At 45.7% G+C, this 21,839-nt stretch overlaps 1 protein-coding gene across 2 annotated transcripts in view; it reads left to right on the top strand.

Moving 5' to 3' along the window:
• LOC119968908 (immunoglobulin-like domain-containing receptor 2) overlaps nt 1–21,839 on the top strand; it is a 170,927-nt gene that overhangs the window by 71,580 nt on the left and 77,508 nt on the right. For both annotated transcript variants that reach the window (XM_038801888.1, XM_038801887.1), the window contains exons 2-3: nt 10,501–10,839; nt 15,924–16,043. In XM_038801888.1, coding sequence (XP_038657816.1) covers nt 10,501–10,839; nt 15,924–16,043 — 459 coding nt within the window. The remainder of the gene's footprint in view (nt 1–10,500; nt 10,840–15,923; nt 16,044–21,839) is intronic.

Genomic DNA, 21,839 nt, shown 5'->3' with positions numbered 1-21,839 from the left:
TCTGCTCCATCTGCCTGTTGTCTCAGGATCCCAGAGGCACTGCCAATGCCTCCCACATACCTGTTGCAGTCTTTGTATGGAGAGGTCACCTACTCCTCTGTCACCCATGCAGCACCCTTCCTAACAAATCCAGGCAATCCAGTAACAGAGGCAGAAACCCTCAACTTGTTTAAAAGGTGGCTATGCACCTGAAGCCCTGCAACTGCAAATACTGGAATACTGGAATACTGGAACCAAATATTGGAAAATGGGATTAGGCTGGGTGGCTCATTTCTTGCTGGTGCAGTAAAGATGGGCAGAGTGGTTTCCTTCTGTGCAGTGAAGTGTTCTATGTCCTCTAGATTTTTTAAATATCTGAAAAGGAGGAATGTGCAGGGATGTGAGAGGAGGGCAGAGGAGTGGTATCATGTGGATTGCTCTTTAGGAGAGCCAGCCTGGATACGATGGGCAGAATAGCCGTCATCTCTGCTGTAAAGATTCTATCTCACCACAACACCTCAGAAAACACACCACAGAACTTCTAAACATTTCCATTTTCTTCAAAATTACATTACCTACAAATGATGATCCTTTCCTGTAGCCCTTCAAAAATATTTTGCCTGCAAGCCTTCTTTCCAATCTTCTCCAATTGGTTAGGCTGCAATGACATTGTAGGCAGTATCTTGCCCAGTCTTCATGATGCTAGCTTGCTGCTTCAATGTGCAGACCACATTTACTTCATGTGGTTGAAGGGTTTCTTGTGCGGATCATCCACCTTAACCATTGTGAAGTCTGCCTTCGGGCTAACGTTTGCTGAGCTCTCAATGTCAGCTGAATCTATATCAGACTGTTTCAGAAAGGTCAAGTACTCTTTTCTAGCTTATTTAATTTGCATTGTTTCAACTTATCCTTGAATGGACAGCTTAACTTGTGCTGTATGAATACTCCACTATAATGAAAGCTGCATCTATTACATTATAACTTCACAGATTAATCACCAAAATGTGTCTAATGTCATCCAGAGAGAAAGTCAAACTGTCTGAGCTGGAATATCCTCTACTTGATCTAAACCATATTCAAGCTGCAGATGTTCAATTTATTGCACTCACCAGTAAATCACTTATTAAACCCATACAGTCCAGAAATCTATGTTGATAAAACTAGAGGATAAACATTTAGCACATTTGTATGGCATGCCTTGATCTATAATTTTAATGGAAACATTTAACCAGTTTAGTGTATATGGATGAAGAACATTGCTAAAATAGTACTACATTGGTGGTGACTCTGCTGGGTGTGAATGAGGCAGTTAATGACTGATTATAGTGGGACAAGTTATGGCAAGGGCTTCCCAAACTGTGTGTTGCTTCCCACAGTGGGGTTATAAAATGGAATTTGGAGGTCACGAGTTCTGATGCAGCAGTGGCTCCAACCGATTGTAAATAGCTGCCCTTTAAAGCTGTGTGCATTTTTTTTAAGGGTGGGTGTGGCCTAACTGACTGATCTTTGAGGCCTGATTCCAAAGAGCCAGTGAAAAGGTAGGTTATTTTTTATTTTAAAACCCTGTAGTTCAAACAATGACCTCTTAGCCACCCCACCTATTTCCACAGAACTTCCTGCCACCTGGCTCATACTTTGGGGTCACAACAATTTTCATGCCTCAAAATGGGGTCAAGTTTGGGAAGCATGGAGTTAAGAGCTCATGGGTTGGGGTAATAGGCTAGCATGGGTAGAATAATAGTTAAAGGGGGGAAAAAAACAGACAGCAGGAATGTGTTTTTTTCAGGTCAGAAGACTGTTGCGATTAATCACTTCGATGAAGGGTACCAACTTTACTGCATAGAGGTTCGCTCATGGTACAAAGCTATGTGGGAAAGAAAGAGGAGACGGAGGCCAGGAAATTCCGCTCTGGAGTCTAAGTGCTCCTGCCAGAGGAGGATCAGGACTGGTCCCCACTGGCACTAGGTACACCCGCAATGTGTCATTCTTTTTTTTCTTTTTAAAAAATAAATTTAGAGTACCCAATTCATTTTTTCCAATTAAGGGGCAATTTAATGTGTTCAATCCACCTACCTTGCCCATCTTTGGGTTGTGGGGGCGAAACCCACGCAAACAGGGGAGAATGTGCAAACTCCACACGGACAGTGAACCAGAGCCGGGATCGAACCTGGACCTCGGCGCCGTGAGACTGCAGTGCTAACCACTGCGCCACCATGCTGCCCCCCCCCCCCCCCAATGTGCCATTCTCTGGCACTTGCAAATTCTTTTGTGGGAAATTGGATTTTCCGTGTTTGCTGGATACCCAGATGGCACTGCCAGGCTGGTGGGCACTGCCACAGTATCCAGGTGGCATTTTTCCTGTGCCAGGGATAGGGTCTGGGGAGGCCCTGCCCTTATTAGGTGAGATGTGGGGGGGGGAGGGTTCGATAACCCCCTTATAGGTGAGTTGGGGCATTGGGAGGGCCTGGGATTCACGTTGGGGGATCTTGAGATGGGGGTGCCATTCTGCACTGGCGAGCAGAGCTCCTCACTGCAGGAAATGAAACTAAGTGCGGCCTCGGCAGAGTGTTCTCTGCTGAGGCCACGAAATAAAAGAGTCTCGTTAGATAGCGGCTAACTATTGTATCACCGTGCCACATTGTTTAAAGGGTTTAAAGGTGCACATGAGAACATTTTTACTTTATTATTAGGGATGTGTATTTATGAGATAATGAGTGGCTGTCTAAATGGTATAGGGGTACAGGTGAGCATATTTTCACTTTATTATGGGAAAACTTTAACTTTTACATACTGACTAACTATTTCATGGGTTTAATGGCTGCAGATGGGAGAGCAGTCAAAGGAGCCCATCTAAAGGAAAACCCCTGACCTGAGCCCTCCTGACCGCCACCTCCCAGGAAGGACCCCCCTTGGCACCTTGGTGGCAATTGTAGGATGGGTACTTACCACCTTGCTACCCCTCGGAATGCAAGCCGTCAGGTCTGTGATCGTCAGTTTTTGCTCCAACTCACACCGGTGGGACCACTGGCTGGGGGGTGAAGGGGGGCAGGAGCATCCACCTGGTTTGTGAATGGTGCGTTCTGCCTGCCAATGGTATGAAAAATAGCTTGAATGAGCTGTTTGCATGGTCCAACTGGATCAGGGCAGGAAACCCAACTGGGCTGTCGGGAAACCCATTTTGGCTGGCAGGGCATGCACGGAGACTTGTGACTGGTTTGAAGAATGAGACATGGTCTCATCTAAATATGTAACATTCTGAGAGGGTTGACAGTGTAGATGGCGAAAGGCTGTTGCGCCTGGTTGGAGAGTCTAGGGAGCCTAGTCCTGGGATTAGAGAACAGCCAGACATAAATTCTTTAGTCTGGGGCTTGGAATTCTCTATTCCAGAGGGCCCAGCCATTGGCTATCTTTAAGGCCGAGATGGATAGATTTTTGAACGGGTGGGGGCGGAGGAGTTTATTTGAGAATCGGCCAAATGGCAGAGCAGGCTTGAGGGATCTCATGGTTTAACCTTGCTCCATTTTTTAATATTCTGATGTTGTTGCATTTTTATTGTAACATTGTAAGTGAGGCCAATGACATGCATGGGTATCTAGCATTGAGCAGCTTGAAGAGCAGTTTCGAAAGGACCAAGAACCACAAGTCGCTCCAAAAATAGGTGCATTTATGTGTTTTTAAACATTTTTGTGGTGGAGGAAGAATGTGCATCTCCCGGCACCACAAAAATTTACTAGCCTGCTGGCACATCTTCTTGTCCCATGATTATCTCTTCGCCCTCAAAAGGATGACATTTTCAGTCCAGTTTCACCATTGAGCCATTAACATTTTCAATCCCTTTGCCTGTGAATACCTAAACAGGACTTGTAGCTCAGTGGGTTTATGGAAATGATGCTCAGCCGCACAAATGCATCAGGCCACAGGGACCTCTGGTATGTTAACCCCTGCTACCCACAGTTAAAATCTGCACAATGAACAATGCTCCATTAATCTACCACCTTTGATTAATGCAGTAATTTTCAATTGCGTATCTGACCATCTCACACGCTGTATTCTGTTTTTCCAGTCAGTCTTAATACTCACTGATTTGTCATCACTGTTATTACATCAAGGACAGAATCTGGTTGCAGCTGTGGGTGTCCCCGGTAACTGGACCAGAAACAAGTGGGACCGTCACTCAGAGGCAGGATGCTGGCCAGGTGCAGTCACACAGCTGCCAGCTATGCACAGTTTCAGGGGAAACTGTGCTGCAGGGGTGCAAGGTGGTTGAAGGTCTGCGTGCCATATTTAAACAGCAGCTGGACAAGGATCCACTCTCTGCAAGCCAGTGGTATCATTTTGCATGTCTGAGAGAGGATTTTGAACTGCTGCCATACCCTCCCCACCTGCTACACTTAGATCCTTGAAGCTGCAAGCTGTCCCACCCTGCACCCTCCCTCAGTTACCTTTGACTTTCTCTCTGGGCGGAGTTTCTGGCCTCAATACTGGAGGCACCGTTGCCAGCAGGATTTGAAGAGCTGTTCAATGGCTCTCCCAAGTTTTCCGGTTCCACTAACAACAATGCCCGCCAGTGCCAGGCCAGAAAATCCCAACCTTCCATCTCCCTTGACTCACACACCATCACCCTTGATCAACTGTTTGTCGACCTAGACCCAGTTCATTATCATTGAACTGTACCGCAGCACCCAGGCTCTGCCCTCTGCCATCCATCATCCTCGATCCTCCCTCAATCATGCTTGAACTGCCCTCAATCACCCTTAATCTCTACTCTATCACGCTTGAGTTGTCTTTAGTAGAGATTGACAGTCTTTTGCCCAACTTCCCTCCCTCTGTCCTCTGTCCCCCAAAACCCTTCTTAGGGTGACCTCCCTCCCTCAGACAGCTATGCCACAACCTCTCTGGACTGCCACCATCTAAGCTCAGTGCAACAACTCAGCCTCCTCTCCTCTGGTACAACAAAGTACTCCATACAAGAAAAACAGCTCCTATTTCAAGTACACCAAGAAGACTACCTCGCCTGCTGCCTGTCACCTTTTACTAGTCGTGAATCTGAAAGCACGTATTTCCCGTCTGCTGCTGACTTAACTGCATAGATCCAATTTAATCTGGCAAGCATGTATTTTAATGAGCATGCATGACATTCTGATGCATTCAACATAACTTCTCACCATTTGCCATCATGAACCTTGATTCACCTGTAACACACCACCAATCCCAACTTCCATACCGCTGTCAGAAAGCTGACACATAATTCAATGCTCGCCCGCCTCTTTTCCCTCTCCCAGGAGCTTTACTGTATTCTCAGCAAATGAACGTTGGCTTCAATTAAAGGACCAGAAAAATGGGACTTCATTGTCCAAGCGAACAGACGAATCACTCCCAGAAAAACTGGCAACAGAGAGACTTTGTTTTGTTTCATAATATGTAGAATCATGTTAGAAGTCATTTTATCCTTTAATACCAAATATTACAATATATTGACCTCTTTATCAGCTTAGATTAGGAATTTCCAATATGCTACTTATTAATATATTTTACAATGAGCCAATTGTTGTTGCTCTGTGGCAATTGCAACAATCATTTTTGTGCAGATTGCCTTTTGCAACTTTTTAGATATACACATCCTCTTGTGCAGCAGTACAGATTAGCAAAAATGATCTCCAATGTATTTGTTGAGCAGAATCGTACAAATATGCAGAACCACGGTGTCATTTTCATTGTTCTTTTAGAAACTAAGTTATTGTAGTATTGTCTTTTTTATTATCTTAATGCAGAGTTCCACAAAAGTTTAACATTCCACGAGGTCGGCCATTTGAGATTAAAATGACCCCCCCACAAAAAAGGTCATGAGCTTTGTTTCTAAGGATACCGTTGTGGCATTTCAAGATGTACGTGATGGGGGGAGTAGTGTTTTGTAATCCTGCCATGTCACCCAAGGTCTTGTAAGTTAAAATTGAACAAAATAATTTAACTCTCTGGTTAAAACAATTGATGGATGTACACCATTCAATATCTGGAAAAAAAGGTTTAATTCTTGTGTTCCATGTGCTTACAACTTGCATTATAATGCCACGATGAACAAAACTATTTTAAAAATTAGGTTCCATTCCTTTTTTAAAAAAGGTATGCACAAAAATTGTTGCTTCTACGCTAAGCTTATAGGCCAATACACATGAGTTAAAGAATGGATGTGCTGTCTAATGTTCTAATTGAAATGTAGATTATAATTAAATGATGACCATTAATCTCTTGATTCAATTTGAAAATTATGGGACATTGAGTAGTAACAGGGTTGGATTCACATTTATGTTGATGACACTCCGTTCTACCATTCTGTTCTGACCATTACTGTCCATTCCATGTCTCAGTTTGTTTTCGATTTCTGAAGTTAAGTTATGGGTGATTTCTAACTGTTGAATATTGGGGAAAACCCAAATTTTATTCAGCTCCTGCTAAACTCTCTGTGCTCTTGGTTCTGACTCCATCCCGATCCTCAACATCTCAGGTCACTGCTCAGATGCTGTGCGGTTTTATTGATCTTTTCAATCTCCAGTTGTACTTCAAACCTCATATCGTATATGTTACTAATGCCACATACTTCCATCTCTGCATCATTTTCTCAATTCCCCCTGTACCTCACCATCTCTCCACTTAAACCCTTCGGGCAGAATTCACCGTTTGGGAGACTATGGGGGAGATTCTCCTTTGATCAAAGCCCATATCGTAATCAGGAATCGGGTGGAGAATCCCTGTTTATGACCGAATAGGGAGTGGCGCCTGTTTTCAGATGCTCCGCCCCTCCAAAACGGCGTCATCGATGAGTACGTTGCATGCTGATGAGATGGCCTCAAGATGTTACATGAAGGCCCTTCCCCGATGATCCGCCCCCGATGGGCCGAGTTCCCGACATCACGGGACGTGTGTGCTCTCAGTTTTCCCGGTGTGGTGGCTGCAGACTGTGCCCAGTGACGCCATAGTGGGGGGAGGCATGCTGCTGGTCGGCGGGGTGGGCCTCCGGCGAGGGCTGAGGGGACTGGTGGGGATGGTCCGGGGGTGGCGAGGGGGTGTCCAGGGGGGGCACTATCTGGTAGGTCGGGTCCAGATACGGCCAGCGCTATGTTCTACGGCGCAACCGCCGCAGATCGTCGGCGTGCGCATGCGTGGCCAGACCCGTCAATTCTCCAGCCGTTTAAATCGGGAAGGCTGTGCGTTTCATGTGGTGCGGCTGCTAGCCCCTCACCGGTCGGACGTTCAGTGCTGGCTCCTCACCGATTTTTGCAGCGTAAAACCAAACACTTCCTCTGGACATAGCCTCAAGATCGGAGAATCCATCCCTATATGTTCTCCGGCTGGAGCTGAATTGCACCCGCTGAGAGCAAAAATCAGGAAGTGATTCCCAATTCATAGCCATGCAAATTTATGTATGGTGAAGATTGCGAGGGGCTGCCATTTTGAGCTGGGCGGCCTGAATGCTTGGTCCGCAGCTGACCCCCCCAGCATCACAATTCAGACCTCCACCCCCAGGTTGTCTGGGGGTTCCTCACAGAATGGGGGTGACCTGACCCACCCCCGTCAGAGACTAACTAAATAAAGAGACCCTCCACAGTGACCCCCTAAATAAAGAGACCCCCAGAACCCCCCAGAAGAGAGGCCTCTGTCTGGAAACCCCACTGAGGAGAGGCCCCTGCTTGGAAGCCACCCAGAGGAAAGTTCCTGCCTGGAAGCCCCACAAAGGAGAGGCCCCTGTCTGGAGGCCCCCCAAAGGAGAGGCCCCTGTCTCAAAGACCCCCCCCCCCCAGAAAAGAGACCCCTGTCAGGAAGCTCTCCAGAAGAAAGACACCTGTCTGGAAGCTAGAGAGCAATCCAGACAGACACAGTGGAAAAAAAAATCACTGCTTTAACACTCACCTATGCAATACATCTGCTGGCTCAGGTACAAGAAGCAGCACCTGTCACTTCCTGCAAAAGAGAAAACCAGTCAGCTGGGTTAAACCCTCTCAGAATTTTGATCCGGAAGCCATTCATTCATTTCTCATTGATATTGATTTTACTAGGCTGTGATTGACGGCTTCCACTTATTATTCCATTCATCTGCCTCTGCGGTTCAGGAACTCTGAAGTGGTCTAAAGGCAATGTTTAGAAATATTGAGCCTTGATTGACAGCTCCTGGACCACTTCAAACAGAGTTAAGTGCTGTCAGTTTCTAGCCAAAATCACTCAACCATGAAGGGAAAGCAGTTATTTCTGTTTGAAGTGGCCCAGGAGCTGTCAATCAAACCTTGATGTTTGTAAACATTACCAGCGGGGGGCTGGAGCATCAGAAATGCCGATCCCATTTTCTTCATGTCACTGGATTCTTTGCCTCAACGGTGCAGGCTTGGAGGGCCGATGGTCCAGTCCTGTGCTGTACTTATCTTTGTTCTTTGTAACTCCGCTACTGGCGGCGCAAGGCGGAAAATCCAACCCTTAATTTTCAATTATTTTTAGCACACTGCTGAACTTCAATGCCCTCTTTGCCACTATGGCTCTGGTAGAGAGTGAGGTTGGTCCAAGATCGTGTCAATCAAACCTTTGATGTATGAGCATTAGGCTCCTCAACTAAGCTCTCTACGATGCAAATCAAGCAGTGCAATACCCACGCCCTTGGATGTTACCAGAAATCCATTTTATCACAACGGTGTAAAATACTGATTAATATATGAAACAGTTCTATTGTTTGTTTCCTAAGAAGCATTCAATGACAATGGTATTGAGCAAGATGTCAAACTGTTGACTCATCGTGGAAAAAAATAATATTTTAAATTAGAGAAATACTTATTTTTAAAAAATCAGCTCAGGGCAACACAGGTAAAATCCAACTTTGCCACAGGGAATTTAGAAGGCTTGGAATAAGGCATTTTAATTGGCCAAAGCTACACTTTTTCTGCTTGAGCAGAAGGAATTATTTTGAATTATCTATAAATGAATCATAAACCGAATAATAGCAGAATGGGAGTACTTTTTGTTAGAGAGATGAAATCATCCCGTCAAATGGCATTCTACTGAAAGAAAAAGTAGAAAAGCATTGAAATCCCAAATATGTTAATAATGAATGTGGCAATTCCCAAAACACTTATCATACAAATGGGAGAATGAGCTTCATGAAGACAATTGTATAAGTTGCAATTTTCAGATCTTGGGCGCAATTTATCTAAATCCCCAACACAATGCTATAAAACACGACTTGCATTTGAATAGGTTGCCTCAGTGGGTAACGCATTGCCGAGATCACACATAGCCCCGTATTGTACACTGAGGAGTTATACTAATTGAATAAAATGAACTGGATCATAACTGTTGCTATATATGTTTGCCTCATTGTGAATTAAGGTTCCATATTAATTATCAGACATCACATTATATTGAGGGAATATGCAAAACGCTTTAATGTCCAGTACAGATCACAAGTGAGCTATCATAGTCAAATCAGGGGCGGGATTCTCCGACCCCCGCGCTGGGTTGGTGAATCGCCGGGGGGCGACGTGAATCCCACCCCCGCTGGCTGCTGAATTCTCCAGCGCCGAGGATTTGGCGGGGGTGGGAATCGTGCCACCCCGGTTGGGGGCCATTGGCAGCGGCCCCCCTGGCGATTCTCCAGCCCGCGATGGGCCGAGTGGCCGCTCGTTTGCAGACGGTCCCGCCGGAGTATGTCACGACAGGTACTTACCGACGGGACCTGGCCCCGCGGGCGGCCTCCAGGATCCTCGGTGGGGGGGGGTGGGGGCGGGGGGATCTGGCCCCGGGGGGTGCCCCCATGGTGGCCTGGCCCGCAATCGGAGCCCACTGATCGCGGGCAGGCCTGTGCCATGGGGGCACTCTATTCCTCCGCATCAGCTGCTGAACAGTCCGCAATGGCCGACGTGGAGATGAACACTCCTGCGCATGCGCTGGGATGGCGCCAGCACACGCTGGCGCTCCCGCGCATGTGCCAACTCGCGCCGGCCGGCGGAGACCCTTCGGTGTCGGCGAGCGAGGCGCAAACCACTCCAGAGCTGGCCTCGCCCCATCCTCCGCACCTTCAGGCGGCCCGGCACCGGAGTGGTTCACGCCACTCCTTCGCGCCGGAGTTGCCCGCCCCACCGGTTTTCGAAGAATCCCGCCCCAGGGTATTGTAACAAATGGGTATAGGACTGTGTGTGTCAATGTCGTTTGAAATTCACTTGAATCCTTTCTAGGAATAACTGACACATCTGAACCCAAATCAGAAGACCCAAATTTACAACAAGAGATTTCCTGTGAATATTTGGGTGTGATTATTAGCCAGTGCAGCATAAATCCTATCATAGAAGTGTTCAGAATGGTACTTGTTACATCATTGAGCACTGTGACAATGTCATGGGAATATGAGAGCATTTTGAAATTGTATCACAGTGATCTGAATTGAATGAAATTTTGAAGCATTAAGTGGCCCAATTTGAACTTAACACACTTGTGAAACGCACTGAAATCTTTTTCATACTAAATTAATTTTTTTTATACCTACAGGTGGATCCCTTGGTGTTCAAGTGACCATTTCAGAATATAAAAAGATAGCCATGTTATTCCAGCCTGTTGTTCTTCATTGTCAGTACTCCACCACATCTGCCCAGCAACCTGTGGTGCAATGGCGCTTTAAGTCATACTGCAAGGACCGTACCAGAGATGCTTTCAGCATCCACAGCACAGCCACACACATCAGCAGCCAAAAAGAACAGAGTCCTACGTGGGACCCATATCTGGACTGTGCAGACAACAGTCGCACTGTCCGAGTTGTGGCTTCCCGTCAGGGTTCTGCAGTCACCTTAGGAGAGTACTACAAAGGCCGGGAAATCACCATCATCAACAGTAAGGATTTTTAATTCCAACAAAATGAATTCTATGAATAAGCTGGTAAATTAATTTGATGTTGCTAGATCTCAATTTTTCTTGCATAATTATTTTCAAAAAATGTTTGAATAACAAGTGAACTTAATGCACATTACAGCAATCATATATATTTTAAGTTGACGATGTGGTGTAATTCCTACCCTGCACAAGCTCAAACCCCGTTTTATACAATTGTTGCCATTCCAAACCACTGATAGAGTTCAGTAGTGACTTTTTGGACTGTGTAACTGCCATTTGGGATACAAAATGGTGTCACATCTGATGCAAAGCACTCCAGATGCCTTTGTGTGCATATAGTTAACATGTGCCAGAAATCTGTAGATCAGGCTGATTATGATTTCAATCAGCATGCACCAGCGCTGCTATTTTGCAGCTCCATGTGCCAGCCATTGCCCTTTCTTACCCTTGCCCAGCTGAATACATGTTAGCAGCCTGAGCACCCCCCAGCTATGCTATTTAAAGGAATCATTAACTCCTTATACTTTAGTTGCTTGTCTATTTCTTCTGGCTGTCACCACATTTCTCCACATTTGTTGTGCTTTTCATAATAGTTTCAAGTTTTCAAAGTCTACAGGGAGTGATGTGGCAACTGCTAAACTTTATTTTGCTGAGTTCAAGGTTACTGCACAAACCAATTGTTCCCATACATGAGTATACTGGTAGGCATTCCCCTTGGAATACAGCAGAACTGGGAGAAGTAACAGAGGGCACATGCAGCAGGACAAGCTGCTGGAAGAGGAAGGTGGAGGAGGGGACAAAGGGCTTTCAACAGGGACCCATACAGTCTTAGGGCACAATTCTGCGACCTGAACCTTAGTGAGAAACAATGTTTGAGACATTGCGCTTTATTAAAGAAGGTCATTATTCAAAGCTGCTGCCTGCCGCAGCCAAAACCCAAACCTCAGAGCAGAACAGTGGCAAAGAAGGTGACCCTGGCTATGATCCTGTAGCTTCTTCCAGGCCAGTGCGAGAGATATTTCTAAATTCTTCACATTTACATTGTCACATAAGGAAAGTCATTGAGTTCTCCATTCAAAATGATGTGACTTAATATCATTCCCTTTGTCAAAGGGAAGCAGAGGGAGGGAGCACCAGGGTTCGTAGGCTTCCCCTTAGTACATGGTATAATTGCACACACTTGACTTTGCAGGTGCGACATGTCCAACTCTGCCCTAAACCGGAACAGAAATGGATTCTGCTCCTTCAGGTTCCATCATCCATGTGGGTCAATGCCTAGTGTTCTGGCAACAATCATGAAACCTTCATTCTGCAGCAGTCCAGCTGTATTTCAGCCACCATGGCAAACCAAAGGGTAACTACTGGGCAAACAAGGGCAATCAGCTGACAACATGGCACATGCCTCTGATTTGGAGCATGCATAGAATGAGCACAATGCTGCCTCAAGAAATATGCTAGAGCAGACCATTGGTACCCTGAAACAATGATTCTTCTGCCTGAACCACTATGCAGAAGCCCTTCAGTACTCAGCCTGCTGCCTTCGTCACCGTGGATACCAGAGTTTAAAGGAGGTTGTAGGATCTCACAGCTACAAACTACACCAGCTAAACACGCATGGCATCAGTCTGGGCTGGCTGGCTGACAAGTAACAGCAAGGGCACTGGCAGAATGGTAAGGATGGATGTGCAAATACTATCATCTGAGAGAGCTCAGTAGGCTCATGCTCCATGGAACCACTTCCACTCCACCGGATATCGCCGTAGCAATCCTAATAACATATAGGACAGATAACTGGACTGCTGTGAGATCCTACCACCTCCTTCAAACTTTGGTATCCGCGGTTACGAAGGCAGCAGGCTGAACTTGCATAACTTCAGGCTGAGATTCCGCTGCAACCCTTGGGCTTTTGGTAGGAGCTGTCTGTGAAGCAATGGAAGTTGAGATATCAAATGTTGCATCACGATTGGGTTCACAATTGTGGTAATGGAGTCGGCCACTACTTCTCCACTGGAAAGGATGGCTCCAAGACCTATGCAAAGCCTTCCATTAGGTTGGCAGCAGACTCTGCCACGTTCCTTTTCATTACAGCCGGCTTTATGGCAGATTCCCTAATGCACCAAACATTTTGTTGTGCACTTCAAACAACTTTCTTCTATATCCTTGCCTTTCAAATTCTTCAGCTGAGCTCTCTGCAGCAGAATTCATTTGTGAATGTTCCCTCTGGTGACCTGGCAGCTATGCTATAATTGCCCCCTGCCCCCTGCACAGGATTCCGGATCCTGCCTCCATGCTATCCTCTAAGAAGCACAGTGTCAGTATCTGACCTGGTAGCTGTGACAGTGAAATCTATTGACTGTTTTACATCTTCATTGCTCTCTTCTTGACCTTCCTTGTGACCAGTGAGGTTGGACTTCTTGGGTATCTGAAACAACAATGGCATAGGGATAAAGATGTGGTGTGGGGAAGTGAGAAGTGGCAGCATGAATTAATAGGTGCATGTTTACACTATCTGCAGCTTGTAAGCCAGAAGTGATTATTGGATCAGCAGGAAGTATGAAGAAGGATTAAGTATGAGAACACAGTCATCCTCAATGGATTTAGCATTGTCGCCAGCCTTAACCTTAGTAATAGTCATCACCATGTAACACCCAAGCAAGCCTCTCCCCTCTGGTTAGTTCCTACCATTTCGAGTTGTGCATCACTTCAGTTGTAACAGAGTGGATTGTGTCAATGAGTCTTATGCATGGTGTTTGGTTGATGTGACTGTCATGGTTGAATGGCCGGAGTGTGTATCACCTGTGTGATGTTACTGTGAGGCTAGTAGAAGTGCAGTGTTTGAGGGTGCAGTGCAGTGCAGTATATGAATGTTGGGGATGAGCTAGGATTGTCTGACAGAGATTGTTGATAGGGAGTGAAGGGGGTGTGATGATTTGAACCGTTTCTGAGGCTAGTGTTACAGCAGGTGAGATGCGACATTTTAAGGATGCATTCACTGACCTTGGCCACCTGTGTGAGGTCATCTAACGTCTTGCAACTCTACTTCCTGTTCATTGGGGCTGCATTCCAGGCTCTGACCTCCACGGTTATGTGTTTCCAGTTCTCACCACATGTGGCGGCTGGTTCAGCACAGTGGGCTAAGTAGCTGGCTTGCAATGTAGAACAATGCCAGCAGTGCGGGTTCAATTCCCGTACCAGCCTCCCTGAACAGGCGCCGGAATGTGGCGACTAGGGGCTTTTCACAGCAACTTCATTGAAGCCTACTTGTGACAATAAGCGATTATTATTATGTCTGAAGTGCCTCTTGCAGGACACTTCTCCTCCTTTAATCAAAAAACCGTGGTTCATGCTTTCTCCCCTGGCCAACCGTTGTTACTTGTTGCACAGCACTACTTGTCATGGCATCAGCACATTGCCCCTACCCTTTTAAGAGGTATAGGCTAGGTTGGAGTAATCTGCTCCTGGATGATGCACGCAGTCTGTGAACAGAACAGTGTGGTTAACACTAGTTGCACACAAATCCTAATGAGAAGACAGCACAAAGATTACAGCATTACGTCAAAGAGTCATGAGGTAATCGCTACATGCTCATTTCTGGGACTGTTCTCAGTGTTTGTTACCAGCAACACACATGCATAGTGGGAGGAGGAGGGAAATATAATTATATTATTTCAAATTCCCCACATTAGTAGAATTGCATTGTTGCAGTGGGGGCCCTCTCCTCTTGGGTGATATTTAAACGGGGGTGGGGCAAAGGTTTGGAATGCATTCAATCTAATATCTTCACCATGTAGCGATGCTGGTCAGAATTGTAAGTGTTCAATTCCATGGTGATTTTTGAGAGTAGTTGTACACATTTTATTCCGAGATGTCTACCTGCTCATGCTTGGTTTATTACTTTAAATCCACATGTTTACTGTGGGTTTACAGGCATTTTGCCAGCAGACTTACATAGAACATACAGTGCAAAAGGAGGCCATTCGGCCCATCGTTTCTGCACCGACCCACTTAAGCCCTCACTTACCCCCTATCCCCGTAACCCAATAACCCCTCCTAACCCTTTTGGACACCAAGGGCAATTTAGCATGGTCAATCCACCTAACCTGCATGTCTTTGGACTGTGGGAGGAAACCGGAGCACCTGGAGGAAACCCACACAGACACGGGGAGAACGTGCAGACTCCGCACAGACAGTGACCCAGCGGGGAATTGAACCTGGGACCCTGGCGCTGTGAAGCCACAGTGCTATCCACTTGTGCTACCATGCTGCCCTATAGAATCTTCCTCACTTGCTTGCCAGCCTATTTTATATTTAAGCTTGGGATCTGAATAGCCACAATTTAGAACCCCATCTCTATGTTACTGTATATATAGTTCTTTATACAGTTGCCAATGTCATCAAAGAGTCTGACCTACACATACAATGGATGAATGTTCCTATGTTCATTGATACACCTGTTGCTTCAACACATACATCAGTCTATTTTCATACAGCAAAGAAAAGTGTAAAAGTTTCAAATGTACACCATATAAGCTGACAGTGACCTAGAATCTAGGGCCAGTCACCAAGTGACAAATTCTACAGCATGCATCTTTAAAGTAATATCTAATTTCCATTAAAAAAATTAAATATCGACTTATGTTACAAAGGTTGGGAGCAGAAATGTTGGTGGATAAATTGGTCCTGAGCAGGAGTGTAGAATGGACAATAGTGAATCAGCAGCCTGCTTTCCACCCAACCTGGTTTGCGCCATGATGCCAGATGAATTTCACCCTGTGCAGTTAATCATTTTCACAATGAATGCCATACTTGAAATTTTCAAAAGATGATCCTGCTTTTCAATCTGCTGAGAATTGCAAATTACAATAGAGCACTGCTGTCTGTCACCATCTGTGACGTTATTAAATTGGCTGCTCTATCTGCAGTAATCTTTATGCATTGAATGTTAACCAGGAAGTGCTCATCAACAAGTAAGAAATACAGATGGTAAAATGACATTAGTGATAACATATTGCATGTTTGGAGACTGAAAATTGGCCCTGATTGTTGTCCAGGTCAATTACCTATCACTGTTGGGTCTCTTACAGGTGCAGATCTCCAGATTGGAAGGTTACACTGGGGAGATAGTGGAGCTTATTACTGCTCTGTTATCACTCCAGATGATATTGTGGGTAACAGTGAACAAAGAATGGAACTTCTTGTGTTGGGTGAGTATATAACAAGTATATTTAAGTAGGCACCTGCAAATGTGATCACAGCCAAATATAAATAGCAATTGTCAACTGGATTAATCCTCAAGGACGTTTTACTGTATATGCCCACACATTTATCTATTGCTCTATTTCTATGCAAATCTCTCTTTATTGTGTAGACTTATTAAGTAGAGTAAGAGTGGACCAGGGAGGTGCATTGTTATAAAATATTAAACAGTTCTTTGGAAAGGAAGTATTTGAAAAACTGGTCAAAATACTAAATTATTACAGGTCAATACAATCCAATTTTTAATCTTTGTACTTTTGAAGTAATTATTTTAACTTTGTCTTGTTGTCAAAGTTCAATTATTGCACAGCTGCAATTTTTTAGAATTGGATATTAAAGCACATGTTCAACATCATTCAGGTCTTCTGGCCCTGTCGATAGCATCCCTGTCTCTGAATGAGAAGCGCTGGGTTTGAATCCCACCTCAGGACTTGATGTCCAAGGAAAGTGAGTTCATAAAATGGTCAAAAAGGTGGAGTATGTCAACTTGCTAATCCTTCCAAACACGTCAGTGGCTGGCGGCAAGAGCCTCCTGGTCAGCCACGTTCGATGTGGAATGGCATCCCTCAAGCTATCAGCCCCTGGTGACAGACTAGCATTCCAGGAATTACTAGCAACAGAAACTGAAGAACATTGGCCTTAATGCACCACTAACTGAAGGACGAGAAATGGAATTGGATTAACACCATTCCCCTTCCCTAATTATGTGCACAAATTACTAATTTTTCACGCTTTAGTCTGAATTGACTAAAGTAGGGGCAAGGGGTAATTAGTGTGGATTATTTACACTTATCAAACCATTAAATGCCCTGTTCAAATCAAACTAAGCCGAAACTTCAGGAACATTGGCTTGGAGTTTAATGCTCCTCTGCTGATAGGTTTGAAGACAGGAAATATCCAGCCATCCCTTTCCCCCACCACAACCCAGCAGTGGGCCAATTGAGACCCTTATGTAGTCAGTTAATTCCCAATTTAGGTCCTCATCCCACTATTCTGCCACTGTTCTGATTTAATCAGCAGTGGGAGAGGCCCATGGCAAGCAGCCAGTTCTGCAGCTTTCCCTGCCCCTGTACCTATCGGAGAGTATGTATACCCTTTGTTTTAACACTATTGCAGCCCCCGCTTAGGATGCTCCCAATTAGCTTCTCAAACCCCAGTTTCCCAGTTCAGTACCTGGCAAGACCTCCATCAACCCAAATTCCAATCCAACACCGCACACCTCTGCCCTGAAATGCCAGAGAGCTGCTGGCGTCTGATTGGCCAGAAGCTCCTTGAGACAGGATGCCCTGTTCCTGAAGGGCAGAAATCCCATCTCTAGCCTTGGAATAGCTAACAGGTTGTTAGCTGGAGGGAATCTGGTGCCTTGTATAATTCAGCCCAATATCTCCACCTGCTCCTGGACCCTCTGCAGCCTTGCACATTGGCTTTAATAACTAGCAATTTCCTTCACTGGTGGAAGGCCTGTTTGATGTGAACTGTGTCTACTGGTATCTTGGAAGGAGGGGCAAGTTGATATTTTGCATATAGATTCTTTGACAGGACAGCTAATTTATAGCACAAATCTCGATCAATTATCATAAATTTTCTGAAAATATATATAATCATATACATGTATATTACAAAATGTGTATTATTACTGTACAGAATTATCCTGGCAAATGTATTTTAAATTCAAATATTCAAAGTGAAGTAATCCACAAAAATCATAAATTTTACGAGTTAGGCCCAAAATTAGAGCCTTGGCACAGTTTTTAAAAAAAAATAACAGCTGAAGTTTAAATGCTTCATTTAAATGTCATTGACATGCCACTGTGCGTCATGTCTGTGCTTGATTGGAACATAACGTTTTGGTGCTCAGACGCAATGGTGTCTTGACATTGAGCACTTAAAAGAGGATATTCGACTTGCTGATATATAGCAATTCCATTTGTCTGTCCAGGAATTATGAAAAAAGTTGTGAGACTAACCTGATCAATTGAACATTTCGACAAATCAGATCAATTGTGGATTGGAATCCTGCCACTTTCTGTGATTAATCACACTTACTGTGAATGAATAGAAGGTTTTTTGACGCAATGAATAGAGTCCCTACCTCGAGGCTAAAGGTTTGGTGTTCAGGTTTGACAGCAGGACTTAATTGGAGGGTGTGTTCATTACATTACCCAAATCAGACTTCAATGTATATTAGGAAAGCCAGATGCGACCCCAACAATTTTTCAATTTGGAAACTGTGAGGAAAGGATACTTCACTCCAGGAGTGATTCCACTGACAACCGGCGATCTTTTTTTTCAATTTAAAGTGCCCAATTTTTTTTCCAATTCAGGGGCAATTTAGCATGGCCAATCCACCTACCCTGCACATCTTTGTGTTTTGGGGCGAGACCCACGCAAACACGGGGAGAATGTGCAAACTCCACACAGTCGGGGACCTGAGCCAAGCATGTGAGGCAGCAGTGTTAGCCACTGCACTATTGTGCCACCCTAAGGGATCTTTTATGTTAGAATAAACTTTATTATTGACTCAGGGTTAACCCCAATAACCTCCAAGGAAAAACAGCTTTTCGTACATAGAACATACAGTGCAGAAGGAGGCCATTCAGCCCATCAAGTCTGCACCGACCCACTTAAGCCCTCACTTCCACCCTATCCCCGTAACCCAATAACCCTTCCTAAACTTTTTGGTCACGAAGGGCAATTTATCATGACCAATCCACCTAACCTGCACAGCTTTGGATTGTTGGAGGAAACCGGAGCACCCGGAGGAAACCCGCGCACACACGGGGAGAACGTGCAGACAGTGACCCAGCGGTGAATCGAACCTAGGACCCTGGAGCTGTGAAACCACAGTGATATTCACTTGTGCTACCGTCCTGCCCGTGCTGTTTTCAATTAACAGTTAAATAGTTCATACAAAAAAGGTCTTTGAGCTTGCTCTCCCATCTACTTATAAACTTGCAATCAATCAAAATCCACACACAAAGGTCAAATGCCACTTATTAATACAGTTAATAATCTGTGGCTTACAGATTTATGCACAAAGTCCTTGGGAGAGAAGTTTTCAGAAGTGAGTTTGAGAAATACACCTCCTTTCCTCAGAAATCAGGGCAGAACTCTAAAAATGAAACTAGAAACAGACTCAGAGCAGTGATGAAAACAAAATTAAAACAGATCCAATCCCTCCCATGAGTGACGCTACTGACTGCCTAGCTGTTAACCCCTTAATCACAGTTTTAGCAGACATATAGGGCACGATTGAATGGCCACGCTGCGCCTGAAAAGCAGTTCTCTGCGGTGCAGGGTGGCTGATAGAAGCTGGGAAACCCCACTCCCGGGATCTACCCGGCATGCGGCGCCTCTCAATATCTAACATGGTCTTGTGAGACGTTGCGAAGTAAATCACGCCCATTTGAGGGCAGAATCAGTTTTTAGCAAATCTGCATATTAAAACAAGACAGCTAGTCTCACTTTAAAGTGCAGATTCCTGAGTTACCTGAGGCATGGGATCAGTCTCCTTTGCCTTGGAGACCTCAGGTAAGCGCTGTTCAGTGCTGGTCTCCAGAAACGGGGATCAGTCAGAATGGCACTCGTCGGGTTCTCCCAGGGGATTGGAGGGCCCCCAGCTGCATGCCCTTTGGGCACCCTGGCAGTGCCACCTGGCTGCCAGTCTGGCACTGTAAGGTGGGGTACCTTAAGGGTCTCTGAGATTGGGTGCCATTTAAAATGCTGTCTTGTTATACTGAGGTGTATCAGCGAGTGCCGCTCTTTGTGCAGGAGGCTATGTGCGGCCTCAGAAGCGCGTTCCCCGCTAAGGCCCTTATCTAACTCAAGTGGCATATTATAGATATGTGTTTCTCGGCACTGTGAGCGTTGGGAAGCACGCGGATAAACACACTCGCTGTCGGTCTTTGTTCCATTTTAGTTAAATCGTACCCATAATCTAGATACCTTAACCTAAGTTCTTTTAATAACATTACTGCAACAGACACATAATACAATATTTATAAAAATTTCCTCCATCCATCACACTGGTCAGCCATACGGCAGAAAGCAACGGTAAATCACTGCAACTACTTTGTCAAGCGTCATACATATATTTTCAAATATTTTTCATTGCCATTTTTCAATTTTACAGAGTGATACTTTTATGTCCAATATTTACATTTTGTACAGTTTCTTAGTTATATACATATTTCCTGGTATATCTTCTCCCCGCCCCCCCTCCCTGTCCCCACGTTGGTATCCCCCTCTTCCACCCTTTGTGTTCTTTGGGTGGGTGGGGGGGGCTTCACCCCCATTGTACCTCTTTTACAGAAATATTTTTATTAAGGCATTTATAATTTTAACCATTTTAACCACAAGGAGCGAAGTGAACAACAGACACCCAACCAATAACAAGACCCAGTCAACATGGTTTACATAAACAACTCCCCAATCCCCATTAAACGTCCCCACCTCACCATGCTCAGATCTTAATTTTTCACATAGAAGTTGATAAACGGCTGCCACGTCCGGCCAAACCCGAGCATCGATCCCCTCAGGGTGAACTTGATCTTCTCACGTCTGAGACACCCTGCCATGTCACTAATCCATATCCCTGACTTTGGGATTCCGAGTCCTTCCACATCAACAGGACCCGTCACTGGGCTACCAGGGAGGCAAAGGCCAAGACATCGGCCTCTCTCACCCCCTGGACTCCTGGATCTTCCGACACACCAAAACTGCCACCTTTGGATTTGGAACCACCCTTAACTTCAGTACCTTTGACATGACATCGGCAAAATTCTACCAGAATCCCCTAAGCATCGAACATGCCCAAAACATATGGATATGGTTAGCAGGAACCACCCGCACAGCACCCACAACTGCCCTCCACTCCTTCCAAGAACCTGCTCATCCAGGCCACAGTCATGTGCGCCCTGTGAACCACCTTAAATTATATCAGGCTAAGCCTGGCACACAATGAGGATGCATTGACACGCCTCGGGCCAACCTCCAACTCCCCACCCAGCTCTTCCTCCCACTTGTGCTTCACCTCCCCTATTGGGGCTCCTTCCCACTCCATCAGCTCCTTATAAATCTCCAAAACCTTCCCCTCCCCCATTCCTGCTGTCGACATCACCGGGCAGCTTAAACCCCTCCTCCAGTTCTTCCAAACACGTGAAGCCCCCATCTATAAACAAATTCCCAAACCGCTCGGTCACCGCCCACTGCCACCCCCGAAACCGCCCATCCAGCCCCCGGAGCAAACCGGTGGTTGCCACATATTGGTGCCCATGGCGATGCCCTCTCCAGCCCCCTGTGTTGTTGCCACTGCCCCCGCACCCTCCGGGGTGCCGCCACTACCGGGCTTGTGGAGTACCTGGCCAGCATGAATGGCGGAGGCGCCGTTAACAGTGCCCCTAAACCCGTGTCCCTACATGAGGTTCCCTCCACCCGCTCCCGTACCGGCCCCTCCCCCCACTACCCACTTTCTGACCATCGCTATGTTCGCCGCCCAATAATAATTTATAAAGTTCGTTAGGGCCAGGCCCCCATCTCCCTCTTGACCCCGCTCCAGGAACACCTTCAGCCACAGGTTTTGCCCGCCCACACAAACCTTGAAATCACCACATACACCCTCTTGAAAAACGCCTTGGGAATAAAAATTGGCGGGCTCTGGAAGACGGACAAGAACCTCGGGAGAACCGCCATCTTCACTGTCTGCACACTGCCTGCCAATGACAACGGGTGCGCATCCCACCTTC

This window comes from Scyliorhinus canicula, chromosome 7 (assembly GCF_902713615.1).
Source record: "Scyliorhinus canicula chromosome 7, sScyCan1.1, whole genome shotgun sequence".
In the NCBI taxonomy this organism is placed as follows: Eukaryota; Metazoa; Chordata; class Chondrichthyes; order Carcharhiniformes; family Scyliorhinidae; genus Scyliorhinus; species Scyliorhinus canicula.
Note: the sequence above shows the minus strand (reverse complement) of the source record. Positions and strands in the feature narration are given on the sequence as shown.